The sequence below is a fragment of the Neopelma chrysocephalum genome, unplaced genomic scaffold (genome assembly GCF_003984885.1).
Source record: "Neopelma chrysocephalum unplaced genomic scaffold, ASM398488v2 Primary Assembly neopelma1_119, whole genome shotgun sequence".
Lineage (NCBI taxonomy): Eukaryota > Metazoa > Chordata > Aves > Passeriformes > Pipridae > Neopelma > Neopelma chrysocephalum.
The window spans coordinates 1,566,898-1,591,124 of record NW_020897781.1 but is presented as its reverse complement, the minus strand read 5'-3'; the positions used below and the strand labels follow the sequence as shown (position 1 = coordinate 1,591,124).

At 46.9% G+C, this 24,227-nt stretch overlaps 1 protein-coding gene and 1 long non-coding RNA gene across 2 annotated transcripts; one reads left to right on the top strand and one right to left on the bottom strand.

The window, feature by feature from the left end:
• Positions 1 to 722: 722 nt before the first annotated feature.
• Positions 723 to 10,295, bottom strand: LOC113974420. Its single transcript, XR_003536545.1, has 3 exons — positions 10,164 to 10,295; positions 4,382 to 4,516; positions 723 to 846 (listed from the first exon to the last, which is right to left on the bottom strand). It is a non-coding gene; the product is annotated as an uncharacterized LOC113974420 (long non-coding RNA).
• A 3,867-nt stretch (positions 10,296 to 14,162) lies between these two features.
• Positions 14,163 to 17,968, top strand: NPBWR2 (neuropeptides B and W receptor 2). The gene is made up of 2 exons (XM_027697519.1): positions 14,163 to 14,992; positions 15,504 to 17,968. The coding sequence occupies exon 2, from the start codon at positions 16,186 to 16,188 to the stop codon at positions 17,182 to 17,184; it is 999 nt and encodes a 332-aa protein (XP_027553320.1). The 5' UTR covers positions 14,163 to 14,992; positions 15,504 to 16,185; the 3' UTR covers positions 17,185 to 17,968.
• The last annotated feature ends 6,259 nt before the right edge of the window (positions 17,969 to 24,227 follow it).

Sequence of the window (24,227 nt, the reverse complement as noted above, 5' to 3'; positions counted from 1 at the left end):
AGAAGCCAACGGATGCTGCACTGAGCTCCCTTTCAAACAGCAAAACCTGCGTCAGCATGACAGAAAAGCAGAAAAAAAATTAATACAATATTCATCAGTTAGAGCAGAGCAAGAGTCCCACCATCTGCCCCTCCGCTGTTATTAATTTTGCACATTTAGAGACAAACCTGGGTCTAATGCTACCATCTCTCCTTTCAGTTCATGATGTTATTTGCCACCCTCCAGCTTTGATACCAACTGATCTAACTCACTGCTGTCCATGTGGAGCAGGGGGGAAAGGCATTACCAGGTTCTACATGGACAAACATTCCCTTTGGAGACCCCCCTCTGTCACCAGACTGGTACAAACATAACATGACTTGATCCTCCTAGTTAAAGGCATGATGTTAATTGGCACAAATTTGTCCCTTGGACTTTCTAGCACAGCAAATGTCAGTGCTCGTAATTCCTGCTCTGCAGTCCCTGCTCAGGCACCAAAACATCTGAACCCCCACCCCCGGCACATCTCTAATTGGCACCTACCTGTGGAGAGCTACGGGGGGGAGAACCTACCCCCAGCAACCACATAGAAAAACAAACCACTTGACATTGGTAGTCTGGGTCAGAGCTGAAACAAGAGAGAAGGTATTTTAATGCCAATGAAAGAGGGGTTTTTAATGCTGAATTCATTCTCCAAGAAAACAAACCTAATGAAAGCTTTCAGCCTCCTCACCTGCCACGGACGTGTATTGCCGAGGTTGCTCCTGGGTTATGACTGATTTTTGTTGGTCGGTTTGGGACTCTAATATCGCTCCTGGTTAAGGTGCAGAGATGATATTTCAGAGCCAGACAAGCTCAGCACAGCTCCTGCAACACACAGAATTTCCAGATCCAGATATTCAGGCCATGCAAACTGATACTTTTTCATCCCAGTGCAAAGGTAACTATTAGGACATCACCAATGTACCACACGCTTCTCAGAGCTGTCCCTTCTGCCCAGCCCTCCCAAGTCCCTTCACAGACTTTGCTCCCAAGCAATTATTGATGACGTTCAGTAGCACGTGGAATTTCATCCTGGTTTTCCTTCATCTTCTCCTCCCGAGCTGTCTCCAGTCATGGTGTGTGGGCACTGCCTGACACGCCGACAGCAGCAGCATTAACGCGTCACCTCGTTGACACCGAGGTGCCTGTCACAACTTTTCATCAAAAGCAGGGAACAGATGATTCTCACTGGGTCCCACACAGCCCCGTGGGGACCTTGCATGGCTGCAGCTCTGGCACCAGCCCTGGTGCACAGGTGACACCCAGCCAGGGGCATCCAAGGGATGAGGTGGCCTGAGCACCCACAAGTAACACAGCCACCCTACAGCACAGAGCTGGAGGAGCTGGGACTCTCCTGGGGGAAACAGCAGCAATATTGAGCTCTATTGGAGTTCAGCAGAAGCTGCATCTTGCATGCTTTTGTATGGTTTTACCTACTTTTTAGCAAACCATTGAACAAGCAAACCAAAACCTCATTGGAAAATATGTGAATAATACTTAGCTCATGGTGAGACAAAGACATACATGTTTCTCTGCATCACACAACAACCCCAGTTCCTGAGGAGTGGGAAATAAATTTATCTCCTTGAAACAGCCCCTTGGAACTACCCAGTGCAGCTCCAAAGGAAGCAGAGCTCAGGGAGAGAAGCACTGCAGTGAATCCTCCTTGATCGCTCTTCCCCGTGCCTTGTGCTGCTCAGCAAGTGACAGGTTGTAATGATGGGGAATTTGCAGCAGCCTGAAGCACCCAAGCAAGCACCAGTCACTCTCCAAAATGGCCCTTCAAGAGTTTCACTATGTGATACCAACAGAACAAAGAGCTGATTGCAAAATCTGGGATTTTTTGAAAAAAAAGTTATGCCAAAAATGTGAAGTAACTCTTCATCTGCAGGAAAAAGAGCCAAACTCACTCTGGAATAACAAGGATGAGCTGAAAACACCCCAAGTATTTTAACCCATTTGGTGTTTAGACATTCCAAACACTTTCCTAAAGGAAGGATGCATTAAAGTTGCACGGGGGCAAGGCAAAGGAGGTGATAAGTCTTTGAACACCCCTGACTCAGGAGGTGCTTCTCTATGTTGGCAGCGTTTCATCCTCCTGCCAGGCTGGGAACATCTGCTCCTGGTCACCTTCGGACACAGGGCAGGGACAGACCGTGCTGTTCATCACGCTCAGTTCACCACCTGGGATAACAGATTCACATCCCACTGCCATTTACGTAGGAATTTCAGGGGACACACAGAAGGAGCCACTCATTCACAGGGAAAAGCATTCATTTGCACAGCCCAAATCCCCACGACGCTGCAGATTGCAGCAACCCAGACTCTGCATTTACACTTCGGCCTGTGTGCCTTATTTTTTCCCCCTCTGTAAAGTCCCCCCCAGGTCCCTCCATGCTCAAATTCCCAAGATAATCAAAAGCAGCATTAGGCACAGGGATGGGCAATACAAACAATTCCAAGGCACTGCAGAATTTCTCTTCTCAGGGTTGACATTCCCAGCCAAGGTGAGAGGAAAAGCCGGCATGAAAGAGGTGTGAAATCAAAGCAGTAATCAAATTTAGGTATAATGAGAGAAGCTGGAGAGGTTTACAGTGTTCAGAACAAGATTAGCAGCTCAAGGCGCAGGAGGAACGCGGCCTTTTCCACCCTGTAACAACTCTGTGATGCAAATTGCATTTCAAATCCCTCTGCCCAGCTCTGGGACCCATTCAGCTGCCATCGTGGTGCTGAATTTTTAAAGCAAAGTGGAGGCTGGTTGGAGAGATGGTTTGTAAATAAAAATCACAAGAGGACAGCTTGGAAGCACCAGCCAGAGCAAAGACCAGCAGAACCTGGCCCTGGGGTGCAGCACAGCCACCCAACACATGCCTGAAACTGCAAGAAATTAATGCATTTGCCACTTGTTTTTCTCCCACAGGAGATATAGAAGGTGCTTTATGGAATCCCTGCCTCCTCCAGGCTGTTTCAGCACACAGGAGAGCACAAGGATGAAGGTTACACCACCTACTGCAGCTGCTTCCAATTCCTGCCTCAAATCTCTCCAAAACCTGTCACTACTGAGCCTTCCCAGAGCCCCAGATTCGCTTGGTCCTTGCAAGGTTTTAATGCTGAGGAGCATGAAGGAAGATGAGGGAGCTTGCAGAGACCAGAGACGCAATTGCTGCCTCAGGTGCATTTCACTGCCCAAGTTAGTCCCTCTAAAACCATTAAAATCAACCCCTTTGACAGCATTAAGCCAACATGAGAACATCTAAGCCTGTAAATGGTTGGAAAAGTCATTTCTTAATATTTCTCTCCCAGTCTCCCATTTCGTGCTGCTGCTGCAGGGGCTTATCCCGTCACCCAGCAGCTGCAGCAAGTCCTGGCAATCAGCTTCAGATGGATTTCTAGCACTGAGCAAATACGAAGCAATTTTACTCAGTCCCCAGCGAAAGAGATTTCAGCTAAATCAGATAACTTCTGTGTTCTGAGGCTGGCCAGGCACTAACTGCTTCCAGATTTCCAAGTCTGGATGTCAAACTTCTGTAATTTCATTATGAAGTGGAGCTGATGGTGTCACCCAAGTGCTGGCTTTGGGGCAGAAGGTGACCATGCCCCAAGGCACAGCTCCTGCAGCAAGGGGGGACTGCAGCAGGATCAGCCCCAGGCCTGCCAGCTTCCTTCATCTCCTGCAAATAGTTCCCCAGCAAACTGCAAACTCTTCCTTTTCTCTCCGCAAAAGGAGCAATTCAAACCTCCAGTTGCCCTCAGATTCATCCCTGCCTCCAAAGAGGATGGAGACACAGCAGGAAGAGGAGGGATTAATAAGTCCTGATTGGGATGGGAACAATAAGGATCCGGCTGTGTTCACTGTTCATCACATTTACAGCCCAGGGGGCTGGGATGGCCCAGCAGAAGGACAGATGCTGTCAGGACACCTCATCAGGCTGCTGGGGTCCTGGGCAGCCAAACAGGCACTATGACAATTAAACCAGGCCAGGCATTGCTTCCCCAGTCTTTGTCTCCTTCCTCTGCCACCCAATTAGCTCTTTTCTAGAAGATTTGGGTGCATGGAAAGCTCCCTTCCAGAAAGTCAATTTGCATATAAGGCAGGTTTGTTTGATCCTCAGAACTTGCTGGTATTTCCTTCATCTCACCAACAACCAGGAGATAACACACACAACAGGGGATTGAAAACTGAAAAAGACTCAAAGACAAGTTTGGGTAGGAAGGGACCTTAAAGTTCATCTTGTTCCAACCCCCTGCCATGGGCAGGGACACCTTTCACCAGACCAGCTTGCTCCAAACCCCGTCCAACCTGGCCTTGAACACTTCCAGGGATGGAAGCAACAAAAGCAGTGGAAAGCCATTTACTTACATTCCATCTACTCCAACAGCTGACACAGTAGCAGAGATGAGGTGCAGGCAATCTTCCCATAAATATTATTCCCACCTGGATCCCCTTCTTTAACACATCTGCTCCTTCCTCTGCCCTCCATCCACATCTGTTGGGCTAGAAAAAATATTTGTAGAAGGGAAGAAACGACAACAAACAGCTCAGCAATTGGTCCTATAGTATAACGAGCAATATGAGTTACTTTGCTTCTCTCACACATCACTGCTGCAGGCTGATGATATCATTTATAATACCTGAATGATAAATGCCCACTGAGAAGGGAAAAGCATCCCTTCATTCCTAAGCCCTGCAAGTCTTTTACTCAGAAGAAATTGGAGGACAAAGGTTTACAGCCTCAGCAGGATAATGGGCAATGCCTCATCCTCCATCCCTCTGGGCCAGGGAAGGATTGCTGGGCATATTGTTTAAATAAATAACAATAAGGCCATGAAGCAGGAATGAAAACTCTCTAGAAAAGTTTTAACTGAGCAATCCCAAACATTAAAGGTTTTAAAACTTACTCCAAAATATCGGTCGGTTAAATTTCTTTAATTTTATATACAAGGTTATTCTGTCTCAAAATAATTGGGATCTATATAATTGCATTTCCAAGCACTAAATTCAGACCAGCCACTAAGACCACAAGAGGCAGGAGAAGAAAAAACAAAACAAAACAACAGAGATTTTTAAGAAGACAGAAATTGAAGGCTGAGTTTTTCCCATTATAGATAGTTTCATAAATTATCACCTGCCAGCTCCTTGCCTTCTCTTGTGAGGCCATCGCTGAATACTGGGGCTAGAAGTAGAAAAAGGCTCAGAAATCTGAATTAAAGGACAGCATAATGACAAGAGCTGCCTCATAAAAGCAAGATATGATGGACAGCAGGAACAGTTGAAGCCAACAGAGACGAGTCCAGGAACTATTCATGCTTCAAAGATTTCTGACAAAACCCCCAATAATCCAAAAGCGGCGTTTTGTCTGGCAGAGCTGATTGTAACCATGTGCATGTAATTCAGTCACTGACAGCAAATGAAGATTTGCTTGGAGCTCCTTTGGTCCACTACTGCTTTCTTCTTTCCATCCAGAAAATGTAATTACATCTACTCTTTGGGAAAAAATTACTTCTTTGAGTGGTTCGTGGCAAAGAGTTTGTTCCCGTACCCACTTGTAATCAGTCACCAAGAGAAATATTTTCTCAGAAGATCTCTTCAAAATTTTGGAGTTATTTTAACATAAATAACTTGGTTATTTTGTTCCAAATGATAAGGGAATTCAATTTGGCTCTGCTAGCTTTAAAGGAAGCATTTCTTCCTAGTCTTTCAGAGAGAGGAACAAAATGCTTTGTTGCAGGAAAATGAAGGGAGGGAGAAGTTTCTTTCCCCCTGAGCTGCACAGTACCAAGAGGCAGCAAAAAACATCCAATTTCCAATTCTTGTAGTTTAAGGGAAAACTCTGAGGATCTGAGCTGTGGGAAAGACAGAGTGGGAGAAGCAGGGGATCTGATGGGGTTTTTTTTTGGGGTGGGGGCAGATTAGAGAAACACCACAGTGTTCAAGCAAAATCAGTGAGAATTCCAGACTCCATCCCTCAGAGAACAAATGCATCGATTTGACCCAAATGCCTTCCAAATTCAAGTGAGTCAGAGGCTGAGGCGTTTTCCCAAGCTCTGCTGAGCCATCAGGTACAAACTAAATCACCCTCTGGGACCAGGGCAGCAGGTGCCTGGCACGGGGCAGGGATGCCCCCCTGGGAAGCTGCCGGCATCACCCATGGGATTTGCAAGATTTGTTCTACAGCCTCCAGCATCCAAAAAGCTCCACCTTAAAAGTCTTCAGTTTGGGATTTCACTTCTCCATCTGTGTGTTGTCACTTGGCAGCTGCTTCACGTCAACACCCTTCTGACGGGCACAAAGTTTCTCCTGATTTCCAGCCTAAACAGAAAGCTATTTCCATTCATTCCTCTGCAAATACTGGGAGTCTGTACCTAATTTGCTCTTCTTCTCTCTGGTGTGCATTTGTACACCTAAAGGTACCAAAGCCATGAGCATTTCATTTTTAAATTATGCCATTTGTGCAAATTATCTTCTTCCCAGATCGTTGCATGGATTTGGTGCTGATTCAGCACTCAGAGCCTTGGCACCACGAAGTCCATAGTTTTCCTGATGACCTCCCACGGCTTTGTATCAAGCCTGTAAAGAAAATACAGCAAAGAAATTCCAAACAGAGCCCCTAGAAAAGATAATAAAATGCCACATGCCTGTGTTGCTGCAGGGAAGGATCAGCTTCCCTGTTTAGTGCTGCTTATTAAATCATTACAAACAATTAAAGCAGCAGAGGAGAGGAAGGCAGCGTTATCATTTCCAGCTCTCCAGCCTGCCTCTGCCCCCTGGCAAGAATTTCATAAACCACAGATCTCTCAGCAGAAGTCCCTCAGCAATAGATTTCCTACTCATGGAATACAGCAGGCAGACACCCTGGCTTTTTCCGGCCAGAAAGGGAGAATTTGCCTCGATGTTTTTCTGTCGTACAGCTGTGAAGTCAAATCCCCCTCCCAGACCTACCGGGAGAGTCCTGCAGGGGACTCCCATGTTTCTGTGGGATGACAACTCTCTGGAGATACACAGGGAGACTCGTGTGAGCAGAAGGGACCCCCACAAGAGCAGATCCCTGTTCAGGCTCCATCTTTGCTCACAAACAGGATCCAGAAGAAAATCTGCTGTGATTGCGTTTCCCCGGAACAGGTAATTTCCAGCACATTTTTCTCTTGAGCTGTTCTGCCTCCCACAAAATCAGAGTGCTTGGGATCACTTTGCAGCCCAGCAAATAGCTCCATCGCAGATAGGAGCACCAGGGAACAGAGCAACACCTAACAGCCGAGACAATCCAAAATCAATTATCAGACCATCCCCACATCTCCTGGGCTCACTTGAATGCTCAAGAGAGTTAGAAAAGCCAACTGTTTTCTAAGAACCGGCTGCGCAGTGGAAAGGTGAATGACAGGCACAACCGGCCCCAACACAATCGCTTCTCAACAGGGGAAGGAGCAGGAGAAATCCAGCAGAAAGGGATGGGAGAGGCTCTGTTACCGACAAAGATGCAGCTCAATTGATGTTCACTCACTATTTGGGTTGATCTTACTTTAACAATGCGTTTCACACACCACAATTGTGTTTTCCCTCCCTGCAGTCACATGAAAAAGACCCACTGATGTCTCACCTTTTTCTCACCTTTCTCTGCCTGAAATCACTTTTCCCTTACCTAACAGGCAAAACAGAGCTTGTTTTCATGCTGGAAATAAGTCCATAAACTCTTTGTCCAGTTCGACATTACAAACCCCCTGTTACTGAGGTGCCCCAGGGCAGCAAGGAAGGGAAAAACTGAGAACTGAGGTGAGAATACCAGCCATGGGTACATGATGGGCAGCATCATATTCTGCCTCTCTCACGGATGTTTTGTTTTCCAGCCCAGAAAATTCCCTGTCCTTTCCAGGGCTGCAGAAGGATGCTGTCTGCCTCACACAATGAGGAGTAAGCCAAGCAGGAGTGCTACAGAGCTGCACTGGGAGAACAGGGGAGATGCTAATACACCCAGAAACTCTTATTGCAGAGTAAGGAGTTCATCACATCCTCCCTGTAAATTAGGGTGTTTTGGAGATGGAGAATTGATTGCCAAGTAACCTGCAGGGACACACAACTACTCTGCAGTTTTCTAGGACTCACTGAGTGACACAAAAAGGTTATTGATGCAATTGGGGAGTGTTTCTGTACAGCATGTGCTCCTGTACCTCCCTGACATCCCAGCCGAGGAATCAATTTACTGAACATTTACAAGAAAGCAATTGTTACTACAAAAAAACCCTAACCAAACAAAAAAAACAAACAAACAAACAAACAAGAAAAAAATCAACCCCCCCCAAACAAAACCAAAAAAACCCACCAAACCAACTTCCTGGCAAGGAGCCTCAGAAAGAGTTTGTAGAATTTGGTGAAAACAGGCCATTTACAAGGAATTTTTCCTCTATTTTCAAATGGAATTGAGAAGCAGGTGGAGATGGAGAGGGCTCAGAGTGTGCTCTGTGCCCAACACAAAACATCTTCTGTTTGGTCAGGGTTTGTCTGAAATCACTCACCTGGTAGGAGGCCCTGCATGGCCCCAGGAGTTGGAATTGCTTTGGAAATTATTCCCTGTGGAAAACACAGAGATATATCTTTATTTCTTTTAATTTCCTGCTCCTCCTCCACAAGCATCCAAAACTTCTCTATAGTGTGGCTGTCTGTTAATAAATTTGTATCAACAGGATTTCTGATGGGGACCTTATTCACCCAGCAAGGTGTGAAAGCCCCACTCAGTGACCTGGCAGCTTCAATCCCCAGGGAATTAAGTTTTGGGGTTTTGCTTTGGGGCCCAAAGTAGATTTTAAAGGGAGAAGAGCCAGGTTTTACTGTCTGTTGCTGCTCTTTTGGCTATTTCAGGTGCACACACCGAATCTAGTCCCTCCCTCACCTGCTCAGAGCAAACATCCCCACTGTGTCCATGACCATGGGGTGCAGATGAGCAGAGAGAACCAGACATAAACCTCACCTTGCAATAATCCCCTCCCTTTTCCTTTCATCTTCTGCTTTATAAATTATTTTTATGAGTTCTATAGCACACCATTTCCTGCTCAGTTCACCACATTTATCCAACTTACATTTTCTCCATCACGCTGACACATCCAACAAGGCTCATGCTCCTAAAGCTGAATTTTCATTAGCACATATTCGGCCACAAGAATTACAGTGACCTATTTAAGTAGGTCAGGCTGGTATTAATGGCAAAAGTGAGCTGATTGCAGTCCAAAGCCACAGAGTCGAGTCTTGCTAAGCTCAAACCAGGCCTCCTGCTTCTCTTTTTGCCCTATAACAATTACTGGTGTCGTAACCCTTGTACTCCACAATGTTTGTTGGCCTGAAGAGTGTTGGAGAAAGGTGCCAGCTCTGTATAATCGAACTCGAAAATGTGCCAGAAGACAGATTTCATGTATTTTGTTGGGGTTTTTTCCTACAGTGAACACTGCAGAAAATATTAGAACATTTTTCTCAAACATGATACTAAGGTGAAGATGAGTCATTTCACTGTCATAACACGGGAGGGAGGGAAAACCAGAGTGAAAAAAGCAGCAAATTCATTCAGCATCAATTTGCACTTCATAACCCTCCATAGATTAGGCTTTTAGGCCAGAGGAGGTTTGCTACTTAAGCAGAGAGGCAAAACATTGAGCTGTTGCTTAGATATTGGAATATATTGCACAGAGCCTGCTCCCTGGCAAGCGTCCGTGAAGGGCTCCAGGCTGTTTTTCCAAGGATGCATTATAGCCCTGTTGCAATGCTGTTGTTTGCAAAGACTCAAAGATTTTCAAAGCAGGTCAAGGGATGACAGAAAGGGTGACTTTTCTGAAGTAACAGTTCGGATGGCTTTAAAGAACTCCTATCACCTGGAAGTGGCAGATACTGAGGGCTCTTAGAAGCTGTGTAACAACCAGATTAATAGCAGCTAAATAATGTATATTCCTGCATGGAATGCCGATGGATTGCAGCACTATTTGCCCTACACAGCCCTCATCTGCCAACAGCACAGCACAAGAAAGGTCAGGGAGGAACAGATCTCTACCTGCTGACTCACATCCGTTCCCAATCCACCCAATTTGGGCAACAAACATCCTTTTATTTCTATTTTACTCCCATCCTTTTAAACTAGGATTCCTCCTCATTTCTTGCTTCTTACCTCTGAAATCCAACAACTGTGCTGAAGAATCCCCTTGCAGACACATCCGATAAAGGCAGCCAGCAGGGAAACAGATCCTTTAGTCAGATCCAGTGGTCATGGATAGGTTCGGGAGTTCACAGCATTCCAAGAGAGCTAGGAAAGGAAGCAATTAGCTGTACCCTGGAGTTCTACAGCACAAGGTCCCATCACATACAATGCTTTTTCCTCACAGGCACAGGTCCCACAGTCAGATTACACAAAAGCTGTGACTCACATGGGCTGATGGAAGAAGCCTGAGATAGGGAACAACAAAAGCTTCAAGCCCAGAAGACAAGGTGATCCATAGATTGATCCAGCAGATTAACTTCCCCTTCTTCCAGATAGTTAAGGAGGATGTGGCAGCAGCATCTCTGGTGCAGTCAGGGCCATCACAGGACACGTGGGATGGTTTTTCCCACTGTTCATGGCAGCACCGACACAAGGGGAGCCCCAGGCCACTGCCCCGAGCCCCACAGACCCTGCAAAGGAGATGGAGCAGCACAGAAAAAGGGGACAGACCCCTTCCAGAAACCTTCCTCTCCCAAAGAGCTCTGCTTTGGACAGACCGGACTGGCACAAGGCAGCAAACCAACCGAAGCACAGACTCGCTTCCAGGCCTGGGAAAAAGCAAGAAAAAATGCTGGAGAATAAAAGCATCCTGTAAAGGAAGCAGATTTTAATTTCTGTAACAAGGCTGTTTGAAGCCAGACCAACGGGGGGTGGGGGAGGAAATGAGGGTGTTTAAATAAATGTTCTGCCTGCACTCTAAATTCTCACAGATTCATATTAATTGCAGCAAGACTGGTACTGCGTCCTTGCTCACACAGTCACGGGTACACTGCCAGAGCTTTATTAATTAACACACCTCTGAGTGCGTGGCCTCCTGCTTGGAGCCAGGCAGACTCCTGCAATGCCACTCACCCTCTATGGCTGGGTGACACTTTTGGGTGGCCCCAGGCAGCACCACAGGGCTGGGAGACGTTTGGTAGAAGAGCCAGATTCTCCAAAAGCTGCTGCAGATGAGAACTGACCCACTGCTGGAGCCTCACAGCCTCCTTCCTGGCTTGCAGGGAGCAATCATCTTCAGCCACCCATCACCTCCTGGTGCTGCAGTTTTTATTCCCCATCACATCTGGTCTGAGGAAATTGTTAACATGGCATTTGTCTCGATTGCTCTCCTGCAGAGACAGACAGGGCAGTTATTGATATGTACTTTCCCTGACAAAAACAGGCCATTTATAAGACTCATTACTACAATTTTCCTTAAATCACCTCCAGTACCACTTTGCCTTCACTGCAGCTTGTGATGGGTTGGATGTGTCACCAACCCCTGGATCCATAGCAATTATTACCATTCAAAGGCACTTTCTGCACCACAATTTACCAGTTCACTGATGGAGACATCTGCCCTACACTCACCCCCCAGAAAAATCAGCACTTATACCCCTTGCTGGATCCCAGGGGTGTCCCACAAGGGGAGCACCATCACCTGCCTAAGCCAGCCTGGCTCAATATAGCTGGGAAGGGTTAGGAAGCAGCAGGACACAAGTCAGCTTGTGGCAAAGGGAGAAGCGCCCAGCAAAGGGGCGATGGATAAGCTCAGGTTTCTCCTTTCCAGTTCACCCCAGCATTCACCAACTGCTCCTTTGCCGAGCGAGCAGCACACCAAGGAGGAGCAGGTGCTTCCTGGGGGTGCAGTGACCAACTTCTGCATGCTTCCAAGCTTGCATCAGAGCAGCTCAAGGAGAGCCAGTCCTGAGGAAGAGGCTAGAGCACAGTGAATATTATCCTGTAACAAGTAACCTGACCAGGCACACTGGCTTTCCTCAACAGAAGCCATTGCAGACTGTTTGACGTAGTCAATTCTGGATATTTTTGCAGGTTCTATTGTGACAGGACAAGGGGGGAGTGGCTTTAAACAGAAGGAGGGTGTGTTTGGGTTAGATGTAAGAAAGAAGTTTTTACAATGAGGGTGATAAGGCAGTAGCAGAGGTTACCAATAGAGGTGGTAGATGCCCCATCCCTGGGAACACTCAAGGTCAGGCTGGATGGGGTTCCAGGCAATCTCTTCTAGCTGACTGTGTCCCTGCACATTGCAGGGCAGTTGGACTAGATGACCTTTAAAGGTCCTTTTCAACCCAAACTATTCCTTCATTCTATTATTAACCTGCAGTGCTTTTGAAAAGCCTGAACACCTCATACAAATAAATCACCTTAATAACCAATGACTGCAAGACAGTCAGACGAGAACATTTTGTTTTGGTAAACAGGGTATTGATTGTGTATCTGTGTCCTTGAGATGAACTTGACTCTTCAACAGCAGCAGGAGCCCAACAAAACAGGTTCTCCATGACTCCAAAATGGTGGATTGCCTTTGCCTGGAGTGAGCAGCACGACAGGTTTATGAAGGCAATAAAGCACCACTGATTTAGCATTGGCGGGGATTTCCCCCTCCCTAAAACACCACCTTTTCTTTGCACAGTTAACTCGAGCTACACAGTGTGAACGTGGCTTTCAAGAGGCAAAGTCCATCTCCATGGCATGGATTTGGCAGGAATAGAAACTTTGTCCCTGTTGCATGAGCTGGCAATGGAGCTGCTGGCATGAGAGTAGGTCCCAGCAGCTCAGTGGGAAAACAGTTCTCATGTCCTTCATAACAGCATCTTCAAACCAGTGCTTGATTTTCAAGGTTTCATAGCACCATAATATTTATAATCAAGTGGAAGGGATACCCAGTCAGAGAAAACACAATGAATAAAACATCCTTTCAGCCTTCCCTCCAAGCACTCCCCATCACACTAATACACATGACGTGCCTCCGTTGTGCACAGCCACTGGCTCTGGTCGGACCCAGACCCACACAGGGGAAAGATTTTTCTCTGTTGGTGGAAGGGCTCCTGCTCAAAGCAATTTCCTACGTGAATTCAGATCTGTTGTCAATCGTCCTCCCCAAAGCAAGTGAGTTTTACTGAAGAACTATGCAAAAATCACAGCTCAGAAAGCAGGTGCCAGGAATTTGTTTGGGGGGATATAAGAAGCAAAAGCCCCTCTACCCACACCAGGCAATGAGATTTAATTAGTCTCCATCACATCCCTGACAGGTTGCTTTAATCACACACATCCTAACCAAGGCACGGAGAGCATGTTCACTACGGATAATGAGGAGTAAGGCACAAGGCAGAGGGTAAAGCACAAGGGAATGTCACCAGCACTGCAGTCCCTGCATCCTTCCCCAGCCCATGACAACAGTCCCTAAAACAGACAGCACCTGGTCACACCACCACTGGACAGGGCAGGGTGTTGCCAATTCCAAGATAATATAGTTTGGTGAGTGAAAGGACGGCTTTTAAGCTGTTCCAGAGATGTGCTTTGTGCTGAAAACCAGAAAGCCTCAACGGAAGGATTGTGGACGCAAAATACTTTCAAACCCTTTTGTCCTGGGGAATAGTTACAGACCAGCAAATGTAACATCACATTCTCCTGAATTTCTCTGCCTGCCTGTACTTTCTTCTCCGAAAAAGACAACAGCAATTCCTGGAAACTGCCTTCTCCCTGCAGACCTATCAATACCTTGCTTCATTTACAACTACTTACAGCCTTACCAAAATAGGCAAGAAGACGGTTCCAGGGGTGTTTCATGTGAAGAAATATCATCCATAGCATTCCTATGCATCTTTTGGGCAACATAATTTCTATTTCATTTTCCTTAAGCCTAATGTCTGGTCAGATTTTGACCAAGATAAAGAAAATATCTGGAAGAGTGGTACACTGGGCATAAAAAAAATTCCATCTGCTGAAAAAGTCAGTTATACCCATGGTTTTAAGAAATTACCTCCAAGTGCAACAAAGTGTTTTACTCCCCCCCCAGTTACTGATGCACAATAATCTTGTCAGAAGAGTGTAAATATCTACAGGAGAGGAGCAAAATCAAACACAGCTCTTGGCTACACAGTTCACATCAAAAAGCTGACCCGTTTGGTTACATGCACACAGCCAGGCATGGCACCAACGGATGGCTGCATTTTCCCTTGTCTGGTCTTGGAACGAAGGCCAGGCAACATTTAAAGGGCTAAAGGAGAATCAAGAGACCCTTGATTTCCTTTTTCTTCTTGTTCTAGGGACATGAAGGTAAAGTGATCTTACACTGCTGCTGGTTTTGCTCCATAGCCTGAGGTGCGTTTCTGTCAAGCTTCACGGGACTCCTGCACCTCCCGATGCACATCTGAAGGATTTCGCTGCATTTCCAAAGCTGCACCAGAGACCCAGCTGGGGAAAAAAATCAGCCAAACTCCCCCAGAGCAGCTGAAACCAGCACAGATCTGGCAAGGTCTGTTTATTTGTTCATTTTGCGAGCTGTAACGTTGCTTACTCTCCTCCCACTCCCTCTGGGGCATCTTCCTTTGTTAAAATCAGCCACTGTTCCCTATTGAAGCAGTTTAACCCCCCGCTTCCCACCGTTCCACATATCCCTCATTCAGTCAGCCCTGGGTGCTGTCCATGTCCCTCCAGATCTCCCTTATTCCTGAAGGGAACAGCCCGGAGCATCAGCTGCTCACCAGCACCTGTCTTATTTACTATTTAAATAACCCTGCAGAAAGAAAACCTTTTTTTTTGCCCCCCTTCCCTGGTTTGAGCAAGTGCTAATTGCTCAGACATGCAACGCGCACACACAGAGGCATCATGGTGATATGATTGCAAAGCCCGGTAACGTCAGCATCCCAGAGACCCTCCTCCGACTCGGATTAGAGAGAAGAGGCTCACCAGCACAAGCAGCAGGTACTGGAGGAGGCAGCGGAGCCACTCACCAGGTAAGAGACACTTCAGCCCTCCTTCCCCAGCGCTGGCGGTCCCGTCCTGCACTTGATTGCTGTGCAACAACAAGAGAGGGGAAGCACTTCTCTTTGCAGAGCCTGGGGACCAGTTGCCAAACCTTTGATCTTCACGGGGGTAGGGGGGGTCGGTGCTTGTTCATTCCTAGTGGAGGAATTCTTGGAAGAAGGGGTCAGGCGTTAGTGATGGATGTGGCAACTGCTACTGATGTGGAGATTCTCGCTGTGACTCAAAAGTGGATTCGCTTTCAGAGTACTTTTGTCCCTCTTCCCTGATTAATCTTGAACTTCTGAGATTTACAGGTTTGTCTGTCCATCTGTGCCAAGTTTGGTGTGCTGCCTGTGGTTTGTACTGGGGATGGTCTTCACAGTGAATAAGATCATAGCCCACCCTTGCTTAGAGCGTTACTTTGATTGCAGGTTAAGCCCCTTTAACCCTTAGTTTTGGAAATACTCCCTGAACTATTTTTCCTCCTCCTTCTTTTGCTAGGGGACCCTGGGAGTGGGGGAGTAGCAGTGTCAGAAACTTCTTCATTGTTTGTGAAATCTCAGTCAATGAAGAGCCTGAACTCCTACACCAAGGCAGGCACTAATTAACAACTGCAACGCCTCTGCTCCTGCACGGAAAGCAAGTGCTGTGCCAGTGGAACAGCAGCCATCCCTCGAGTCCTCCTAAGGCTGTGAACAGCCAGACAGGCACTAAGCTCCCCCTCTGCCTCCCTGTTCCTGCCAGCCCCAGAAGAACACTCTCAGCAGACAGCTGAACTGGAGCCACTCAACTATCCCAGAAGAGAAAAGGCAAAGTTCACCAGAATGCTCTCAGAAAGAAGAGTTCCTTGACTTACATACAGAGTTATAATTCTCTTGTTTCCTTGGTTCATGGAGCCTTATGTGCCTTTCAAGCACTATCCCCTCCCTCATCACTTCAAAATCTAACTTCTGCAACATGGGGGGACAGGGAGATAAGTTAGGTGGTCCATGTTGCCCCACAACCCACCTTTGAAAATAACCTGTGCCTACATGAGATAGTGGCTGCTTCTCCCAGGGGAAAGAAAAAACCCAAAATCAAACCACAAAAAAACCCCCCAACAACAACAAAAACCCCATCCCTTCTTTCTTCTGGGCTAGCAAGGCTTTCAGTAACATCTGAGGGTGGTCTGTGACCAACAGGCATGGGAAACAGCTCTTTTTGGGATGATCTGAACAACACCTGTGGCAAGGCAGGCAACAGCTGCTACCTGGACAACAGCATGAGGTTCAACTTCTCCTTCCAAGAGCAGGCAGCTGATTTCTATGTTGTCCTCCCCGTGATGTACTCCATGATCTGTGCTGTGGGGCTCACAGGCAACACTGCTGTCATCTATGTGATCCTCAAGGCCCCCAAGATGAAGACTGTGACGAACATGTTCATCCTGAACCTCGCTATAGCCGACGACTTGTTCACACTTGTCTTGCCCATTAATATTGCGGAACACCTGCTCCGCTACTGGCCCTTCGGAGAGGTCCTCTGCAAGGTCATCTTGTCTATAGACCACTACAATATCTTCTCCAGCATTTATTTCCTAACAGTGATGAGCATAGACAGGTATCTGGTGGTACTGGCTACGGTCAGGTCCAAGAGGATGCCCCATCGCACGTACCGAGCAGCCAGGATTGTCAGCCTGTGCATCTGGATCCTGGTCACCATCATAGTTCTCCCTTTCATCATCTTTGCCAACGTCTACACCGATGACCTGGAGATAAAGAGTTGTGGTCTCAATTTCCCCAAGCCTGAAAGGTTTTGGTTCAAAGCCAGCAGGATCTATACCCTCATCCTTGGCTTTGCCATCCCAGTATCCACCATCTGCATCCTCTACACCATGATGCTCTACAAGCTAAGGAACATGCACTTGAACTCTAACGCTAGAGCCCTGGACAAAGCCAAGAAGAAAGTCACTATTATGGTCTTCATAGTCCTGGCTGTGTTCCTCTTCTGTTGGACCCCCTTCCACTTGGCCACCATCGTGGCTTTGACCACCGACTTGCCCCAGACCTCCGTGGTCATTGGTATATCCTACTTCATCACCAGCCTAAGCTATGCTAACTCGTGCTTGAACCCTTTCCTGTACGCTTTCCTGGACGACAGTTTTCGGAAAAGTTTCCGGAAGCTGCTGGAATGCAGAACTTCTTGAACAGTGGCTTGGGGATCACAGATCCTTGCCCTCCCAGGGCTTTGCAGGGGCAGCTTCACAGACTGAAGGGGTGGCCAATGAATGCACAATGTCCGTTCTGGCGTTTACAAGTGTTGTATGTGTCTGTTTATAATGGTCATCATCCACAGTTTGTCCTGATCCCTTGCAGCTCTTATTTCCCCTCTTTGCTCCTCCCAGCTCCTCAGAGTTGCATTTCTGTATTCTTATTTTTAATTATACATCCTGAGTTATTAAGGACAGAAAACTTCCTTTCAGAGGTGCATTTCTACCACATAGTGGTCCTTTGTTGCCATCTGCTGTACAGCACCAACAGGCTGAAGAGCAGTTTTCAGAATAATGCAATGCTCAGTTCTTTATTTCCATGTTATTAGGATTGTTTCATGGGGCAGAGCTAATGAGCACTTTCAGTGAAATATCAATAAAATGGACAGAGGATGAGTATTTGGAAGAAAAAAAGAGAAACCATTTTCATGTCCATGAAACACGTGTGCCCATGTGTTATAGCTTTGTTTTTGATTTTGGGGGTTGTCCATCTTCCACCCCACCCCAAATTCCCTCTTTCCTGGACTGTTAACACAGGTTAAATTTAGACCAAAAGGAAGATTTGTGTCTCAAAAATAGGGTTAAACAACACACCATACAAATACTATGACAACTGTGGGAATTTGTGTTAGAAATTATTTTTAACTAATTGTTCCTGTTAAGTGTCAAATATATATTTACTTAAGAGTGATTAATGAAATAAACCTCATGGGGAAAAAGAGTCTGGTCCTTCTTTCACAAGAAAAAATTTACACTACTTGTGCCATGTCTTTGCTATATATATTGTATTTTACCTACTGCAAAGTAAAATATGGTAGATTTGTAACAAAATTAAGGTGTTTATAAGCAACAAGAAAAACTCCAGCAAGCACTGCAGATAAAGTTCCTTCTTTAGCAGATAAACAGTTCAAATACTTGAACAGAAACAGGACTTGAGGAGTCTGGAGATCAGAAACACCATATTTAAAGCTTGGAAAGCTCACTCTCACACCCCTTAGCTCTGCAAAGTATATAAGTTACTGGTTTTAGGAAGGCTGCCTCAGCTAAAACTTTTCTCTCAAGCTTTCCCCAAATATACAGGTAACACGCTGGGCTCTTACCTGTCCAAATCCCACCAGGAAAGCATGGGGCAGGTAAAACAGAAGAGGAACAGGCTGCAGTTCTCAGTTTAAATGGGCTCCTGGGGCAATGGGAGAGGGTGTGGGAGGAGATCCCAGGTGAGGCTGCTCAGGGCAATTCAGTTGGGTCAGTGCCCTCAGCATCCCAACCTGACAACCCTCGATACATCGTGATGGCAATTGCCTTTTTTCCCTTTTAGAAAACTGAAAGAGAAATGTTGCCTTCTCCACATTAAAGGTGCCAATTTTGGAAGAACAGTGAAGCGGAACACATTCTTCCAGGTGAAACTTCTCCAGGAATTTTGCTTTAGCACGGTTGCCACCTGCTGGCAATGGGGCTTCCCAGGTGGAAAAACCTCTCTGAGTGTAGAAAATTAACTCAGATAGTGCCACCTCACACACAAGTTGCCTGGTTAGCTGAAAGGTTCATTGGCACTAGGTCTATAGGAAAGGCAATATAATTTATTAGGTGGAAAACCTAATATATTTTGTTAGATGGAAAGGACTTTTCGAGTGTAAGTCACCCACTTTCAGACCTGACAGTGTCATTGCTGGAGCTTTCCCCATTAAATCACAAATCGTGACTGTCACAGATTCACAGTGCGGCTCAGGCAGGGTCACCTAGAGCAAAGTTCCCAGATCCACATCCAATTGGGTTTGAATGTCTCCAAGGATGGAGAGGCCACAACTTCTTCGGGCAACCTGTTCCCATACTTCACCACTCTCACGGTAAATTTATTTCTTACGCTTAAATGGAGTTTTCCATATTTCAGTTTCTGCCCCCTGTCCTGTCACCGGACATCACCGAGGAGTGTCTGGTTCCCTCTTCTCTCCATCCTTTATCAGGCACTTGCAGGCACTGCTTATATCCCCTGGGACTTCTCTCCCCGAGGATGAACAGCATCTGCTTACAGCAGCATCCTGCCTTCATCCGTGATTTTCTCCATGTAAAATACATAAGACACGAGTGTCAGCTCCTCTTTGCTCTTGTAGTGTGCAAGGCTCTAAGGGGAGAAGCATTTGCATCGGCCGAGGTCTCCTGCCGTGCTCAGGAAGGGCTCTGGCTCCCAGGAGAGCCCCAAGGTGTCCGGAGTGACGGCCAGCAGAGCCGGAGTGTCTGTATTTCAGAGCAGCGGCACTAAGCGGCACTCTCTGCTTTCAGCTCGGCATCGCTGCATCTCCCGCAGCTGCTCAGCCTCACACAGCCCGAAATTCTGCTTCTGCGGGGGGCACCGGCAAAGTCGGGGTACCTACGCCCAGGCAGACCCTCAGAACACGGCACCCGAGGCCAGGCTGCTTCAGCTCCTTGTGAAGGAGACTCTTGCCCACCCATAGCACAAGTTCCCCCCCCCCCCAAAGGGAAACCCTGCACACCAACTCATTCCTTTGAATTTCCTCCTGCTGCTGGGACTGGCTTGCCACACCAACCCACATTAGCTGCATCTTGAAGACTGGAAGCGGCGAAATAAACCCGATTAACAACTCACTGAATAAATTCCCTCCTAAACCAAACATCCTTCCGGGGTCTGCAGGGTCACAGAAGGCTGAATTAGGGACCCACAGGGCCCTCCCATCCTAACCCCTTCCCAAAGAGACGTTTGTTGGAGCAGAGAAGTCAGCTCAGCCTCAAAGCTGGGGGAAATTTCCTTCTGGGACAGTCTGGAGTGTCTTAATGGGTGCAAAGATGAGGGGCAGCCTCACTGGTCACAGCAGGAGCTGAAGGCTTTCTGTTTGCTCCAGCCCAATCCAGTGGCATGGAGGAAAGCAGCAGGTTCCTGCCTGCCTCCTTTCCAGGAAGGAATTGGCTTCCCTGTTCTGCTGCACTCATGACCACAGACAGCCCTGAAGGACTCTGCTTCATCATCCCTGGGAGAGGGGGAACAAGTTGTTTTCCAGCCCAGAACCGGAATTAGGGTTCATACAGGGTTTATATTCCCACTGCAGGCTTTAAACACAGGCGCCTGAGATAAGGGGAGGGGGGGGATTGGAAATGACTGTTGCTTTTTAAGTCTTCCTGCTGCAGCAATAATGGCTGTTCCGATCAATTGTCCTCATCCAAGCTGTGCTGCATCTTGTTCCCCCCGGGAATCTCTAATCCTCCAGGATTTAGGCAGTCTCACACTGTCTCTCTATGGCTGGTCACGATTTTGGGTGAGAAAAGACACAATAGCCTGCTGATTGATGAAGGCCTGGCTATCAGAAAGATCTTTAGATGAGAGAAAAAATGAAAAGAAAGATTAAAAATGGATAAGCAAAAACTTGGACTACAAAAGATGTGAAACGGAAAAGTCTCCAGAGGATAACTGTTAAAATCAATCCAAGAAAGAGAATTTGTCCCTGTAATGTATGGCCTGACTAATCTTTAGCACTCCCCTTGTTTACTACAAGTTTCTGGGAGGTGCTGATGTGCCACTGATGCTCCCACCACAAACCCAATGAAATGGGGACCCTCTGGATTTACTGCTAACTCTGGGAGAAACAAGCTTGGTTTGGTGCCTTCAAAGGGTCTCAGCACTTCAAGGTTTGACATTCCTGCCTGCTGCTGAAGGGAAGGGGACTTCCCAGGCTGGGTTCCTCTCATGGTGAGCCAGGAGGTCACCTGAGGACTCTCTGTGGGCTGTGGGGACACAGCACTGGCAGCCCCCTTGTCCTTGCCAGAGACAGACAATGTGGGTAAAACCCACCCACACCATCACTGCAGCCGTGGCTGTGCCTGGAGCCAGTTTTGGGGTGACAAACCCTACTTTCCACGGCAGCTCTGAGGCCTCCAGAGGAGCTCCCGATTTATCATCATGGAGTGACAAGATGACACAAAATGATCTTAAGTGGCACCAGAGAAGATTTAGATTAGATACTAGGAAATATTTTTTCGCTGAAAGGATGGTCAAGCATTGGAACAGGCTGCCCAAGGCAGTGGTGGAGTCACCATCTCTGGAAGTGTTCAAAAAAAATGTGAGGATGTGTCACTTCAGGACATGGTTTAGCACCACGACCCAGGTGGTGCTGGGTTGATGGTTGGACCTGATGACCTTTTCCAACCTTAATGATTCTGTTGTTCTGTGATATCAGGCATCCTCCAAAACAAACAAACAAAAAAAAATGTTCCAAATAAATCTCTATCGAAAAGCCACATGCCATGTTGCCAAATTTCTCTTCCCCCCCCCTTTGACTGGAAGTGAGGAAGAGGAGTTGATTTAAAGGCAAAGGCCAAGAATAGTGACAATAAATATTGCCAAGAGTTTCTTGTTGGCATTTGTGTATGGTAAGTGAAGATGCAGAGGGAAGGATCAAAGCTCTCTGAATAGCTTTTAATTACAAGCCTCAATTGCTCTGTTTTCTCTCAGAAAAGTATTACAATTATCTAACAAAGCTCTTCGAGTGGAAATAGACACCAGCCCAAAGCTTGAAGGGCTGTTCAGTGGCTGTTTTCTCTTAATAAAAAAAAAATAATTGATGTCTAGATAAAAACCAGGCAATCCTATAAGTGCCTACGGCCAAGCCTGGTGCTCCCTGGATAAACAGAGGATGGGAAGCTTTCCCCAGGAGGAGGTGAATAGTCTGGAGTGCACCAAAGCCTGGTGGTGGCTCTGCTAAAGCCTCACACCTCAGGGGTGGGCAGGCATGGGGGCTCTGGGTGCTGCCACCCAGCATCCCATCTAGGAAGGGGTTGTTCCTGTCAGGGAGAAAATAAGCTGCAGTTTGGGGTTAAGACCTTTGACAACAGGCAACTGTCCCCATCTTCCTGAGAAATGTTTTCTTCCTCTGTCTTTCCGTGGGACTTGTGTACAACTCCATCATCTCTCCTTGCTCTGATGCTTCTCCTGCACAGCTCATGCCAGAAGAAGAAGACACCTTGGGAGTTTCTAAGATCCAAACCATCCACTGTACAAGACTCAATAAACCATCTGAATAAGGAAATCAGAGGACTAAGGATTCAGTTTCATAAACTTAACCCTCAAATGAGATCAGAAGCTGGTAATTAATAAAGTCAGATTTCAATGCAATGAAAAATCTCCCCTGAGACCCAGCCTGCTGCTGCTCAGTATTGATGGAATTCCTACAGATGTAATTACATTTTCCTTATCCGTGTGGTGGAGTCAGTGGGATCCTCCAAGCCGTGGTCACACTCAGCTGAGCTCCTTCATCCAAGCTGGGGCCATGGACCTGACAGCCCCCATTTCATGGTAGATGGGGCAGGTCAGAGCCAACAGCTCACAGAATCATGGAATCACAGTCTGGTTTGGGTTGGAAGGGACCTTAAAGATCATCCAGTTCCAACCCCTTGCCATGGGAAGGGACACCTTCCACTAGACCAAGACACTCAGAGCCCCATCCAACCTGGTCTGGAACTCACCCCACACCATCCTGGTGGATATTTCCCAGGCAGGGGCAGAGCTGACACACACTCACCAGAATATGAAGCAGTTTTCCAGCCAAGCACATTCAAATTAAACCCCAGTGCAGGTGCCAAAGCAAACTGTAGGATGATTGGCCCTGGTCAGCTTTTCATTCCCACCTCCCAGTCACCGCAGGAATGCAGGGAGAAGGGTAAACACCAGCACCAGGGGTTGGGCTCATTTTCTGCCCTTTTACGCTGGGTCCCTGGAGGCAAGTGATTATCTCCAGGAATTTTAATGACAAGGGTGTTGGAACCAGGTGATCTTTAAGGTCCCTTTCATTCTGTGATTCTCTGATTTTCTCTGTGGTTAAGCAAAGCAAGAGCAGTGCAAGGCTGAGATGAGGGAAACTCCAAAATATGTGAGCAAATGACCTGTGCACACAGAGAAGTGCTATTAATGACTAACATTAAATAAACATTAAATAGCCAAATCACAATATGGGATTATTTTCACGCTGAGCTGAAAAGCCATTAATCTTAATTTCATATTGACTAGAGAGCTTGTGGTTTTATTCCTCGTCACTGAATGAATCAGCATGGCATGAGCTTTTTTTTTGTAGCACTTGCTGCACATGGCAGACTGAAAACACACAGAGAAATCAATGTTTATAGAGTGGACAGAGCCAGCTCAGGCTTTGCCTGTGCTCCTCTCTGTGGCCAGGAGAAAGGTGATCTGATGTAGCCAAAACCAGACTATGGGAAGGTGCTGATTTTGTTTCCTTGGAAAAAATCAAATTTCCTGCTTGATTTCTGTCAGATTCATCCTTCATCTCAGTATGCTGAAAATCTGCTGTTTGGCAGGGCTGGTTCTGCAAGGCTCCAGGCTCCAGCCCATCCTGCCTGGCTTCATGCCCAAAGGGAAGGGAAGCAGTGATGCTCTCCCTGACCACTGCAGGGAGGCAGAAGAGTCCATCAGCGCCAGAGCTACATCCTCTCACAGCAATAACATATTCCAGATGAATAAACACCTCTTGCTGCAAGAGTGGGCTGGTTGCATAGGATACGAGACCTCCCACTAACAGCTGCCTGCATGGGCTCTGCAGGTGGGATTTCCTCCTGGCACCCATATACTGCAACAGGAGCAAGGATTTGAGAGCAAAGCAGCAGGGAGAAGCAAGGACATGTATACAACATGTAATCCACAAATGATCCAGTCTGCTCATTACTCAGGAAGATCCCAAGTGATGCCACATTCCATGGGGAGCTGATGTTTCCTCCCAGAGGCCCTTCCAGCAGTTTAATCACAGGAGGACCAAATTCCCAAGAATCCTACACATGGCAAGGAGGTTGGAACTAGGTGATCTTTGAGGTCCCTTCCAACCCAAGCCATTCTAGGACTGAGTGATTCTATGAATCCAAACATGAGAGATGTTGTCCAGGGGCCTGAAGGTGATCCCAGCTCAGTTTGGATATTACTGTGCACTTTCTACCCCAGGGAGTATTTAGGGAGTTTTTGGGCTTCT

Coding starts and splice junctions, on each gene's coding strand:
- NPBWR2 (XM_027697519.1), top strand. CDS start 16,186: ATGGGAAACAGCTCTTTTTGGGATGATCTGAACAACACCTGTGGCAAG.